This window comes from Macaca fascicularis, chromosome 12 (genome assembly GCF_037993035.2).
Source record: "Macaca fascicularis isolate 582-1 chromosome 12, T2T-MFA8v1.1".
Lineage (NCBI taxonomy): Eukaryota > Metazoa > Chordata > Mammalia > Primates > Cercopithecidae > Macaca > Macaca fascicularis.
Window position 1 is genome coordinate 65,587,368 of NC_088386.1, and position 14,860 is coordinate 65,602,227.

General features: G+C 36.5%; 1 protein-coding gene across 8 annotated transcripts in view; it reads left to right on the plus strand.

Annotated features, from left to right (window-relative positions):
• UBR3 (ubiquitin protein ligase E3 component n-recognin 3) overlaps positions 1–14,860 on the plus strand; it is a 268,922-nt gene that overhangs the window by 209,662 nt on the left and 44,400 nt on the right. For all 8 annotated transcript variants that reach the window (XR_012421203.1, XM_005573426.4, XM_005573427.4 and 5 more), the window contains one exon: positions 3,085–3,188. Coding sequence is in view for 7 of the 8 variants with exons in the window: in XM_005573426.4 (XP_005573483.1) it covers positions 3,085–3,188 (104 nt within the window). In the remaining variant the exon portion in view is untranslated. The remainder of the gene's footprint in view (positions 1–3,084; positions 3,189–14,860) is intronic.

Sequence of the window (14,860 nt, forward strand, 5' to 3'; positions counted from 1 at the left end):
TTTGTACCTAAAAGCTAATTTGTTGATCTTTAGGTTATCATGCAAGAAGTTCTCAAGCCTTTTTGATTTTTGTGCAATAAAGTACATCTTTGCATAAGAGTGAAATTGGGCTAGCTTAAATGGATCCATAAACTTTCTTCTAATTTTCAGTGAGAATCTTTTAAACACCTGTTAAATTTATTTATTTATTTATTTTATTTTTTTTTTTTTGAGACAGAGTCTCGCTCTGCCACCCAGGCTGGAGTGCAGTGGCCGGATCTCAGCTCACTGCAAGCTCCGCCTCCCGGGTTCACGCCATTCTCCTGCCTCAGCCTCCCAAGTAGCTGGGACTACAGGCGCCCGCCACCTCGCCCGGCTAGTTTTTTGTATTTTTTAGTAGAGACGGGGTTTCACCGTGTCAGCCAGGATGGTCTCGATCTCCTGACCTCGTGATCCGCCCGTCTCGGCCTCCCAAAGTGCTGGGATTACAGGCTTGAGCCACCGCGCCCGGCCTTAAACACCTGTTAAATTTAATGTAGCAGTTTGATAATCTGAAATTATATACCACTTGTTTATTTGTTCATTCATCCATCCATTTTCCCATGAATATTTCATTTGTTTATCCAGCTAGTTTTATTAACTGTTTCAGTCCAGGCATTGGGATATAATGATAAGCAAGATATCATTCCTGTGGAAACTTCTTCCAGGCACTAAAGATATAAAGGATGAATTAGAGGAACATAAAATTGGCGGATATTGAATAGTTAAAGGCAATGGCCATAGGGGTGGCAAAGAGGAAGTAGAGATAGAGTCATTAGGACTTAGTGTCAATTAAATATGGGATGAGTAAGAGAAGATGGCTTTGGGATGTCCTCAAGTTCCTAGATTATTTATTTATCATGCTTTTATTGGAGGACTGTCATGTTTTAGGCATTGTTATGTTTCAGGCATTGTGTAAATGCAGGAGGATATAAGAAATAAGCCACATCAGTACGTAGATTATAGAGGGGAAAGTATTAGATTGGTGCATTGCTTTTAGTGGCAGAAACAGCAATTACTTTGGCACCAGCCTAGTAGAGTGGTTGTGACTGGGGTGGGAGTGTGCATATAGAGAGAGATTATGAATTCACTTTCAGGCCTGTTGAGCTGCCTGCCTGTTAGATTTACAAGTGGAAGTAATGGATATTCAGATAGAGAGTTTGAGAGAGTCATTGCTGGACATACAATCATCATTGTATAGCTGGCAATTGAAATCGTGGATTAGAAGGTCTTTCAAAAAGAGTCCTTAGTGAGAAAAGAAAGGGAGAATTGGAATCTTGAGGAATAACAGTATTTTTTGTTAGAGAAGATGAACCTGTGAAGAAGACTAAAGTGGAGTAATCAGAGAGACAGAAGGGAACTTGGGACAGTGTTTCACAAAAGCCAAGAAAATTTTCCAGGCAGAATATTCAACTGTATCTAAAGTCAAGTCAAGGGTCAGTAAGATGAGGATTTAAAATGTCCACTAAATTTTGTAATTAGGATATCATCATTGATCATGTGAAACTATTTCTGTGGGGAAGTTGAATAATAGAAATGGTGTGACCCCTACACATTTTTTTTTTTGTTTTTTAAACCTTGGCCTTGCAGAGAGGTTAGAGAAACTTGAAAGACAGTATCAGGATTCGTAGCATTAATGAAGGGTTACCTTCGGAGAGGAAAACAAGTATAGCAAGGGATATTTGTAGAAAATGGAGAAATTCGAAGAGCTGTCTTCCTCTGTCAGCTAAAAGTTTCTTAGCAGCAGGGGTTGATTTACTCACCAATGTGTTTAGTGCCTAATGTGTAGTAAGTAATCAGTAAATATTTGCTAAACAATCGAGCCCAATAAAAGAGTTGAACAATTTTGTTCATCCCAAGTCTAAAGTGTAGCTTCAGAATTTAGTCACTTCTGGAGCTTAAGATTTACTTTTGTTCTCTGTCATTAAAAATTAAACCTGTAGTCAAAAAATTAACCTTCTAAAGGCATTTAAAAAATTCTTTTAGAATAAGCTCTGCTTTATAGTATAGTCTGTTTTTCATAGTACTGCACATTCCTAAGGTTTGCTACTTTATCTTTTATGGTGTACTTTTTAAAATTTATTTTTTTGTAGAGACGGGGTCTCACTATGTTGCCCAGTTGGGTCTTGAACTCCTGATCTCAAGTGATCCTCCCACCTCAGCCTCCCATGCCTGTTGGGATTACAGGCATGAGATACCACATCCAGCCCTTTTATAGTGTATTTTAAGTTCTGCTTTGGTTATCTCCTTTTGAAACTTTGCAAGTGCTAAAGATTTATTTGAATTTTGTTACTTACAAAGTTGAAACATTTTATTTTATTATTAATTTTGAGACAGAGTCTCCCTTTTTCATCCAGGCTGGAGTGCAGCAGCACAATCACAGCCCATTGCAGACTTGACCTCCTCTATTCAAGCAGTCCTCCCACCTCAGCTTTCCAAGTAGACACACACCACCAAGCCCTGCTAATTTTTTATATTTTTTGTAGAGGCAGGTTTTCACCATGTTGTCAATCTAGTCTCAAACTTCTGAGCTCAAGTGATCCACCTGCCTCAGCCTCAGCCTCACAAAGTGCTGGGATTACAGGCACGAGCCACTGTGCCCGGCTGAAACATTTTAATAAGAGCAGTTAACCATACCTTTTCAACAGGAATCGATTTGGGAACTGTACCTATCTTTTTTTAATGATGTGAAAACTTCCTTATTCGTTTGTGATAAGTATCCTGTAAGCCACTCCATTTGTAGTGAAACTAATTCTTTCATTCTGTATTTAATGCTTTACTATCTGTAATCTGAGATCAGAAAGACTCATAATCAAATTAATGTACCCTAATTGTTTACTTCGATAACATATTTTCTGTGCATTTTCTTTATATTAGAGTCAAGAGAATATGAGTCTAAAATATAATTTTTTGCAAAAATATGAGTCCTAAGGTTTTTTTTTTTAGATTTCTTCTTTGTTGATTACAGTTTTTATTTCTGTTCCATAGATATATATGTGACATATAAAATAAATTAGAAAGAGAAGATATACAATACTATCTAAAGTGACTACGTTTTTCTTTTAGGCTGGGATATGAAGAACAACAGCCTGAGGTTCCAATTCTTTATCATGATGTAACATCCCTTTTGCTCATCCAAATCTTAATGATGCCACAACCCTTACGCAAAGGTATGTCTTTGTAATTCAGATTCTTTGATTATATACTATGTATTTTGCATATTCTAGAGAGTATAGAGACAAATAGGCTAGGTGTGGTGGCTCATGCTTGTAACCCCAGCACTTTGGGAGACTGAGGCCCATGGGTGGATTGCTTGAGCCCAGGAGCTCGAGACCAGCCTGAGCTATTAATATAGTGAGATGCTGTCCAGAAAGAGAAAGAGAAGTAAATATAGCAGTAAGTCTGCTGGATATTTTTTGTGGTAATAACAGATGTTGTTTTTTCTGTTATTAGCAAATAGTAATCATATCTAAAAAAATGACAATGAAAAAGTGTTTTTTAAAATTCTTATGGGTCTGTTCTTTTCAGCTTTTTAGTCACTAAGAGGTAAAGATGTGGGGAAAACACTCTGAAAATGGCTTAAAATATTGAAGTGATGATACAAATGAAAATTTGAAAAACAGAGCAAACTCAGCCTTAGTGCCTTTATCTATATGTGTACATATTTTGATATAGTAGTAATTGTAGAGTTATTAAAAATATAGTCTCATCATTTTTAGTGTTAATATCATAACATTATTATGTTAACAGCATCAGTATTATGTTAGCAACATTTTAATTATTGCTTCTTGGTCTTTGTAGCTTTCACTTGAAGACAACATTTTAAATAGTCTATCAGATAATTAACATCTTGTATATTAGAAAACAAGTTTTTATCAGTAGAATGAACATCTATGGGTGTATAAAGTTCTTGTTCCTAGGGATGACATTGTTTATACAAACTCCAGCTTGATCTTTGATAAATCTTTTTACCTAAGGGTGTGAAATAATCATTTAAAAATATATAGGCAAATTATGATATTTCATGCAAATTATGACATTCTGTAAAACAATATGATTAATAAACAAGCATAATATACTAGCGCTGTGAGCTTCAATTAATATTTTTAATCATGAAATTCACATAAAATAAAACTTACTATTTAAACAATTTAAAGTGTACAACTGAAGTGCCATTTAGTACTGTCATAGTATTGTGTGATCATCACCATTATTTAGTTCCAGAACATTTTCATCAGCCCCAAAGGAAACTCTATGCCTGTTAAGCAGTCACCTTCTTGTTTTCTCTTTCTCCCAACCCCTGGAAACCACTAATCTGATTTCCTGTCTTCATGGATTTGCCTACACAGGATATTTCATATTAATGAAATTATACATTACATTGCATTTTGTGTCTGGCTTCTTTCACTTAGCATGTTTTCAAGGTTTATCCACGTTATAGCATGCATTATTACTTCATTTATCTCGATGGCTTGGTAATATTCCATTGTATGGATATACAACATTGTTTATCCATTTGTCAGTTGATGGATTATTACCAACACAACTGATGGATCAGTTGGGTTATTACCGCCTTTTGGCTATTGTGAATAGTGCTGCCATGAACATTGATATAGAAGTTTTTGTTTGAGGCCAGGTGTGATGGATCACTTGAGGCCAGGAGCTCATGACCAGCCTGGCTAATATGGTGAAACCCCTTCTCTACTAAAAATACAAAAATTAGCCTGGCATGGTGGCACACACCTGTAATCCCAGCTATTCAGGAGGCTGAGGCACAAGAACCACTTGAGCCCGGGAGGTGGAGGTTACAGTGAGCTGAGATCACGACACTGCACTGTAGCCTGGGTGACAGAATGAGACTCTGTCTCAAAAAAAAAAAAAGTTTTTGAACACGTTTTTTTCTTTTTTGGGGGATGTATAGCTAGAAGTGGAATTGCTGGATCATATGGTAATTCTGTTTAACTTCTTGAGGTAATTATATATTTAACTGCAAAAGTTCAGATACTTTTGAATGTTACTTTTTTGGAGGGTTAGGCTGTGTCTGCTAATGTAATCATTTGTGTTTATAGAGCTTAAAAACCTGTTAAATAGTCTCATTAAAATTAATCTCCTTGTAAAATTAGTTTCAAATTCTTTAGGCTTTTTGTGTCACTTTGGTTAGTTTTTCTTATTCTAGGGAAACAGTTGCCTTGGATCATGCTGGTTTACTCCTGATTGTGCTCTTCTAATTATATTAGTAGTATTACATTTTGAAATATTAAAAAAATTACTTTATTATATCTTCAAAATATTTAAATATATTATTTAAATATACCTTTTACTTATAAGCTTAGTTATTACATAAACCTGAAAAGGTAAAAGGGAAGGAAACTTGACATAGAGAAGATTGTCTCTATGTCAGTATTTAATCTATATTAATATTTAATCTAAAGAGAAAAATATTTTAGTTAAGAGTAAAGGACCTGTTGTGTCAGTGTCTGAGAGCTGTAGCTGGTGCATCATCCTCCTTGTCAGAAGTCATTGTTGGCACTGGCTTTCAACAGAAGACGAAGTTCATGCTGAAAGAGGATGCAATACCTGAAATTAACCAAACCTAGTGAATTTAATTCAGTAGAAACAGAGTCTAAAAACTATGTTCTAAAATGAGTCAAGAAAATTGATCTCCTTAGTAATGGTTAATAAATTCAGGAAATCATCAACATAAAAATGTATAATATTGTTAATAATCATGCCTTAAAGTAATATCATTAAAGAAGAGTTTCTTGGTGGACAAATTTAATAAGAAAATTTAATAAATTCATTGCTTGATTCAGTTCAAGAAATACTTAATAAGTACCTACTGTTTACCAGGTTGCTATGCTTCTTTGCCAAGTGCTGGATACACAAAGATGACTAAAACATGGACTTTGTGCTTAGGGAACCAAATAGCTAGGTATTTAGCAGTCATTAAATTTACCTGTAGTTAGAATTGCTTTTAAAACTTGTGCTTTATATTATTTCTTAAAATTTTACACTAATTCAAGATCAGATTATCTTGAGATTGGATTATACCGCTGTCAAACACATTGTATAATATTTTGCTAGCTGTCATTGTGGTGATGAATTCCTCTTAGAATTTAGGGTCAGACAAAAAATGCCATTACTTATTAATTTTTTTAGTCTTTCACAGTTTGAGAACTGGATAGAGGCCTTTAATTGCTAGGAAGTTCAGAGCTTAATTTTCCACAGACAGGTTTTTTTTGAGGGGAGGTGGAGAGTTGGGGAGATAGAGTTATTAATATAAATTTTTCTTTTCCACTCCCTTTTGATGTAAGAGTTAATAGTCTTTATTGTGACAGTGTTTTTATTATGAACTATTTTTATTGTAAGAATGTGTATTTGTATAACTGTTTAAGTTATTGGTTGTTATTAGAAGAGAAAAGCAAAGGAAAATTTTACTGTATAGACTTACTAGAATGTTAAATGCTTCCCATGGTTTTATCTGAAAAATAGATGGATGCATAAACCTACCTATATACCTCTTAAATTTTTTAATGCTTAGCATTGTTTCCGGGTTAAAAGACCTTTTTAGCCAATTATCTCATCAGAAGCTCAAATTAAATATATTAAAGACAAGTTTTTTCTTTGATCTCTTATGTCCTTGTATCTTATGTTTCATAATACTCATCACATCACTGGTCTCTAAAGAATAAACTCGGAAGTAACTTCTGACATCACTGTTTTCAGGTATTCATATTTAGTTCTTTATGTACAAGGGGAAAGAAGATTTATAACTTAGGATCAGATTTAGCTATATAATGTAGAGAAGAAACCAAATTAACACAGTAGCTTAAATAAGATACTGCTTGTTTTTCTTTCATGTAGAAGTATGAAAGTAGGCAGGCCAGACGCTTCTACTTCACAGCACCAGATTCTTTATGGTATGGCTCTCATCTCCCTGTGCCAAGGTAGCTGCTAAGAGTTCCAGGCATCACAGTCTAGTTTAAAGCAGCAGGATGAGAGTTAAGAGAGGAACTTCACCTTTTTAAAGAAGCCCTCTTAGACGATTCACACAAAATTTACAATTATTATCTCTCAGGCTAAAATTCTTTCTTATTTTTGAGCCTCCAGGGTTTAAGACATAAAATCATCATCCTTTATAGGGAGTGTATTAGTTCATTTTCATGCTGATTAATAAAGACATACCTGAGACTGGGCAATTTACAAAAGAAAGAGGTTTAATGGACTCACAGTTCCATATGACTGGGAGGTCTCACAATCATGGCAGAAGGCAAAAGGCACGTTTCACATGGTGGCAACAAGAGAAGAGAATGATAGCCAAGTGAAAGGGGTTTCCCCACATGAAACCATCACATCTCATGAGACTCATTCACTACCACGAGAACAGTATGGGGGAACCACCCCCATGATTCAGTTATCTCCCACTGGATCCCTCCCACAACATGGGGGAATTATGGGAGTTACAATTCAAGATGAGATTTGGGTGGGGAGACAATGAAACCGTCAGGGAGGGTCAGTTACCCAGGTTCGGATCATGTTGCTGTTCTTGAGGAGCTTCACAAATCTGTTCTTAACCATGCTTTCTAGAATACAGACTCCAAGATTCTGTAGAGCATCTGGGACCAGTGATTATAGAATATCCCTGCTTCCAAGATCCCATAAGCAGGGCTCACAGAAGAGAGCTTGAATGCTGCTTATTATTTTCCATTGACTTGAAGAAAAAGTATCTCAGTTTTGCTTTGTTATAAATCAAGGGCTTAAAAAACTTTATTTACAAGCATACATAACAGTAAAGAGCAGAGTTTCATGAACCCCCATGTCAACTCATGACCAGTCTTGTTTTATTTATACCCTGACTTATTCCCTACTCCCTCCCACCTGTGGTTATTCTGAAGCAAATTCCAGACCGCATATCATTTTATCTATATAGTCTTCAGTATATATCTCTAAAAGATAAGGATTCTTAAAATAATAAAAGAAAATATTGTGAACACAATTAAAAATGAATGGTTATGCCTAAATATCAGTAACTATCCCATCAGTGTTCAAATTTCCATAGTTGCTCCTTGTAAATGATTTTTTTTTTTTTTTTTTTTTGAGACAGTCTCTCTCTGTCGCCTAGGCTGGAGTGCAGTGGCACTATCTTAGCTCACTGCAACCTGTGCCTCCTGGGTTCAAGCAATTCTCCTGCCTCAGCCTCTGGAGTAGCTGGGATTACAGGCACCCACCACCACACCTGGCTAAGTTTTGTATTTTTAGTAGAGACAGGGTTTCACCATGTTGGCCAGACTGGTCTCAATCTTCTGACCTTGTGATCCACCTGCCTCAGCCTCCTAAAGTGCTGAGACTACAGGCATGAGCCACTGCGCCAGGCCTGTAAATGATTTTTTTATGTTTGGTTTATTTGACTTAGGATCCAAAAAAGATCCATACATTGGATTTGGTTTTTTTAGTTCTTTTAAATCTGTTGTGGGTTGCTTCCTTCCTCCTACCTCCTTGCATTTTATTTGTTGAAAAATCTGGGTCTTTTTTCCTTCAGAACTTCCCATAGTCTCTATTTTGCTAATTGTACCCCCAATAACATCATTTAATAACATGATCTTCTGTCCCTGTGTGTGTCCTACAAACTGGCAGATAGATTTAGATGGAATCAGTTTCTTATTTCTTTTTGCAAAAATACTTCATGGATAGTGTTTAATATTTTTGTCAGGAGATATAATTTCCAGTTGTTTCTCTTTATGTGACAGTAGAAGCTATTGATTATTCTTTAGATTTATTCCTTAATTATTTCATTTGTTAAGTGGAATTCATAAAATAAAATTTTTTCCTATTTATTTTTCCTATTTGTTTATACATTGGTAAAGTTGATACAGGAAAGGCAGGTTAAATGCTTGATTTTTTTTTTTACCAGTTTTCAGAAAAATGACTTTTTTTGTGTGTGTGTTCTCCAAAGGTGATTTCTTTTTTTCCAGTATTATGAATTCTTGGATTTTAATATATTTAGCATCCTTCAGTTCCATAGTAAAATAATAACTGTTTAAACACCTCAGGTTGGCTTGTATCCTATTGATATAACCCCAACAGTCTTTGATAGCTTCTTCAAACCAAAGCTTTATTTTTTTTTTCTATTTTGGGGAGGCACAGGGTCTTGTTCTATTGCCCAGGCTGGAGTACAGTGGTGCAGTCATAACTCACTGCAGCCTTGACCTCCTGGGCTCAAGCAATCCTCCTGCCTCAGAGTCCGTGTAGTTGGGACCACAGGCGCACACTACCACATTTGGCTAATTTTATTTTTTGTAGAGATGGAGGGGGTCTCACTCTGTTGCCCAGGCTGGTCTCGAACTCTGGGCTCAAGGAATCCACCTGCCTTGGCCTCCCAAAGTGCTGGAATTACAGGCATGAGCCACTGTGCTGGCCTAAGACCAAGGCTTTTTAGTATGTGGTTCCAGAGTTCATTAATAGGATTCAGGAAATCCATCAGTCTCCTAAAATGGTAAGGAAAAAAATTGTACATATATATGCATTTTTTTTCTGAGTAGTTTCACAGCTCTTACCAGATTTTCAAAAAGATTTTGACCCCTGAAATTGAATTACTTATATATTATCCTGGAGACTCCTGGCCATAGACAAATATATTTTGTAGGATCAGCAGATTACAGTGGGATGAGAAATGAGAAGTGAGATAATTGAGACAGTGAAGAGAGAGATCTTCTAAGAGAGAATGGAGGAGAACAGAAGCCATACATGATGTACAGCAGTCCCCCCTTACCCATAGTTGCACTTTCTGTGGTTTTTGTTACCAGTGGTCAACTTTGGTCCAAAAAGAGTAAATGGAAAATTCCAGAAATAAACAATTTATATATTTTAAGTTGCGTGCCATTCTGAGTAGTACACTGAAATCTTGTGCTGTCTTGTTCATTTCTTCCTGGGAAGTGAAGTCATCTATTTGCCCAGCATATCCACTCTGTAGATGCTACCCACCCATTAGTCATTTAGTATCCATCTGGGCTGTCAGAACAACTGTCGGGGTATCACAGTGCTTGTGTTCAAGTAACTCTTATTTTACTTAATAATGGCCCCAAAGCAGAAGACTAGTGATGGTGGTGAGAAATAAAAATAAAATCTTAAGCTCCCCAACTGAGCAGATGTGATTAAAGAATGATCTTTTGTTTCTTGTTTTCTAGAGCTGGTTTCTGCTTACTCCTTAGAAAATAATTCAGGTTGGCCGGGCGCGGTGGTTCAGGCCTGTAATCTCAGCACTTTGAGAGGCCAAGGCGGGCGGATCACGAGGTCAGGAGATCGAGACCATCCTGGCCAACATGGGGAAACCCCGTCTCTACTAAAAATACAAAAAATTAGCTGGGCTTGGTGGCGGACGCCTGTAGTCCCAGCTGCTCGGGAGGCTGAGGCAGGAGAATGGCGTGAATCCGGGAGGTGGAGTTTGCAATGAGCCGAGATCGCGCCACTGCACTCCAGCCTGGGTGAAAGAGCGAGACTCCGTCTCAAAAAAAAAAAGAAAATAATTCAGGTTAAAGGTTGATAAGGGAGGGGCACACTGAGGTGTGAACAACATTCTTTAGGATCATCGTATCATTCTTTAATCACATTTAGCTAATCATCTGGGGTTGCAACCGAACTCCCCTCTCCCTCTTTGCAGTTTCACAATACATCCCTTCCCCAAAGCTGACCAGCATCTCTAGACTAGTTTTGGCCAACTCATGGAGGAAGTTCAGTGAGGGTGTTTGTGTCTTCTACTCTACCTTCTAATGTCAGAGGGCCGAAACCTCCACCCTGGCATCATGCTGCTGCCGCCATTTTTTGAACAGGCAACCCATGAAGAGGCATGAAGCTAAATTGCGCATGTGCATGTTTCTCCTTTCATAAATACTCATGACTCTTCCTACAGCTTATTGAATATGAACACCAGGCCACCCTGTTTAGCATAAATTCCTGACCTCCCTCAAAGGACTTGCTCTTGGCTTATCCTACAGGCTGTGATTCCCAGCTTGCTGATGGCTAGCCTACAGGATACAAACTTTTTGAGAAATAAAGCCCTCCTTTCCAAATTTGTAAACCTTGTGATTCTTCAGTTGACACTGGCAATTTGGATACACCAAAGAGAAACTAAATTTCTTTCTTTTAAGTGAAAAGGTGAAAATTCCTGACTTAATAAGGAAAGGAAAAAAATTGTATGCTGAGGTTACTAAGGTCTTTGGTACGAATGAACCTTCTATCCATGAAATTATGAAGAAGGAAAAAAAATTGTGCTAGTTTCACAATCACACTTTAAACAGCAAAAGTTATGGCCATAGTACAGTAAATAATTTTGAGAGATCACATTTTCATAATTTTTATTATAATATTGTAATTGTTCTATTTTATTATTGTTGTTAATGTCTTATTGTGTCTAATTTATGAATTAAATTTTATCATAGGTATATCTGTACAGTTGACCCTTGAACAACACAGAGGCTAAGGGTGCAGTCCCCCTTTACTTCTTCACTTCCCACCCTGCTCCAACATGCAATTGAATCTACTGCACGTATTTTTCGACTTCCCAAAAACTTAACTACTAATAGCCTATTGTTGACCAGAAGCCTTACCATAACACAATTAACACATAATTTGTATATGTATTATGTACTTTATTCTCACAATAAGGCTAGAGAAAACATTAAGAAAATCATGAGAAAGAGAAAATGTATTTACTATTCATTAAATGGAAGTGGATCATCATAAAAATATTCATCCTTGTCATCTTCATGTTGAATAGGCTGAGGAAGAGGAAGGGTTGGTCTTGCTGTCTCAGGGGTGGCAGAAGTGGAAGAAAATCCCTGCACAGTTCAAACCCATCTTGTTACATAGTACTGCAGATGTAGGGTTCAGAACTATCTGCAGTTTCAGACATCCCTGGGGTCTTGGAGTGTATCTCCTGAGGATAAGAGGGGGATTACTATTTCAAAGGGGTTATTTTTTTGTTTTCAAGATAGGAGAATTGTGAGCATCTTTAAGTGTTTGCCATTTCTCCATTCTTTACTTAATAACTCATGATGGTCCTTTACCTTATGTTGCCCTTTCGTAGAAGCCTTTCTATTGGATATCCTTCTTCTCATTGCCATAACTTCTCTGTGATTCTATTTTGATACTTGTCTGACTTGCCTGATTTTCTTTACTGTCTCCTTCTCCAGACTGTCAGTTCCTCCAAGACTAGCAGCACCATCTTGTGTATATCCCCAATGCCCACTTGGTACATCATATGTTCAGTAAATGCTTTGGGGATGCAGTGGGTGTGTTAAAAATACAATAGTCTTATTTTATGGCAAATTGCTTCTTTTCCACTTTAAAATTCAAAAAAGCTATTACTTTCATTTGAATCTTTACCACTTACATTGTGATCACTTCTGTATTATGTTTTTTGAGAATGTTGGCAGTTTACTGGACCCCAAATTCAATTGCCTGAAGTATACCCAAAGGACCAGCATTTACTGCCCTATTAGTTGTTAGACGGACTTGGTATCTTCTCTTGGTTCTATGTTGACTACGGCAAATGAAGTTTTATTAAACTGTGTAGATTCTTCACTCATCAAAGAGAAAATAGACTTGAGTTTATCACACAGAAAAACACATCACAGATTGATTTTTCTTTTTGGAGAGGGTCAGAGCACATGTAGTTAGTAACTCCAAATCATAAAAGGTAAGACTAAGAAGATTTGATGTCTGCATGTGGTATATGCAAAGTGCTTTATTAAAGCAGTGGAATAGTATATATTTTTATAAAAAAATTATCATGGTGATAGAAACAGAATAAAATGTCTGATACCTTCTTCAGATCATGTCCTGTTTACTTGTGTGCTCTTCCCCTAGGGATTTGTTATTTTAGATACACTCTACCTTGTCTTAAAAGAAACTACAGATAGTTTGCTTTTAAGGCATTTCAAGTAAGTATCGATCTTCCTTTGTTCATCCTCAGGTATTTTGATAGTTTTTTTTGTTGTTATTGTAATTTTTAAACACATTGATTTAGATTAGATGTCCAGTCCTTTTTTCTTCTTTTTAAATTTTGATAATTGTATTTGAAGGACTTTGTTTTCTGTTTTAATGTTGGTAGTTAGCAGTCTGTTGACCTAATATAAATCTCATGTGAGAGATTCTTTGTTTATTCTTGGTCCCTGAAAGATGTTGGTATTACACATGGCAAGCATTCAATAAATAAATATTCGTTAAATGAACAAGTGAATGTGAGAACTTAAGCTTTGACTTTAAATTGCCAGTTAACAGTCATCCATTGGTATCCATGGGATATTGGTTCCACGAGCCCCTGCCAATACCAAAATCCACAGATGCTCAAGTCCCTTACATAAAATGGTATAGTATTTGTATATAAACTACACATATCTTCTCATATACTTTAAATCATCTCTAGATTACTTAGTACAATACAAATGTTAAATAGTTGCTATACTGTATTTTTTAGAGCATAATGAGAAGGCCAAAATTTGTACATGTTCAGTACAGACACAACCATCTATTTTTTTTTCCCAAATACTTTTGATCCATGACTGGTTGAATCCATGGATGAGGAAACCACAGGTACAAAGAGCTGACTGTATTTTTTTAAATGATGATAATCAAGACAGACAAATGGACTAAACTAGAAATTAGTACTTTTCTATGATGAAAGGCTAAAACTAGTGGCTATCATTTCTTTTAGTACATTACTTCTATTTTATTTATTTATTTATTTATTTATTTTTTGAGACAGAATTTCGCTCTTGTTGCCCAGGCTAAAGTACAATGGCACCATTATTGGCTCACTGCAAACTCCACCTCTTGGGTTCAAGCGATTTTCCTGCCTCAGCCTTCCAAGTAGCTGGGATTATAGGCACCCGCCACCACGCCCAACTAAGTTTTTGTATTTTTAGTTGAGACGAGGTTTCACCATGTTGGCCAGGCTGGTCTCAAACTCCTGACCTCAGGTGATTCACCCACCTCAGCCCCCAAAATGCTGGGATTACAGGTGTGAGCCACCACTGCGTCTGGCCACATCACTTCTTTTTAGTGAAAGAAAAAATATATGTATGTATAATTTAAGAAGAAGCTGTATGTGAGTGGTGTTTCTACACTATATAAATGACTTTCTGGTTAGGATGTTTTTGTTTGTGTGCTTAATAGACAAATTCTGTAATGTCTGTCACTTATTAAAATATTTAATTATTGATGGAATACTTTTCTTGACTTCGATGGTTCTTTCCTGGTTCTTCTACTGACTCATTTTCAGGCTCTTTTTAAATTAATTGTTTTTTATCTCCTGTCCCCTTCCTTCATGATTTTATCTTCTTTCCCATAGCTTTAACTATACCTATGATCTGATGATTCAAATCTCTAGCTTTAGACTACAACTCCCCAGTGAGTTCCAGACTTGAATTTTTAGACATGCCTCAAACTCAGGATATATAATGTTAATTTTCTACCTATCCAAGCCTGCTCTCATCCTCTGTTTTACATTTTAGTCAATGCTGCTACCATCTATGAGATACCACCATCACCCTCTACCTCCAAAGGTCTACCAAATCCTATAATTTCTGTCATCAAAATATGTCTCTAATATAGTTCATTCTGATTGTTGACTCATTGTTCCTCCTTAGTTCTGGGCATCCTGAAACTGTATGGAGGTTCCTCAGAAAACTAAAATAGAGCTACTGTATGATCCAGTAGTCCCACTTCTGGGTATACATCCTAAGGAAGTAAAATCAGTATCTCAAAGAGACATCTGCACTCCACTCCCATGTTCATTGTGGCTTTAATCACAATAGCCGAGATATGGAAACCACCTAAGTGTCTG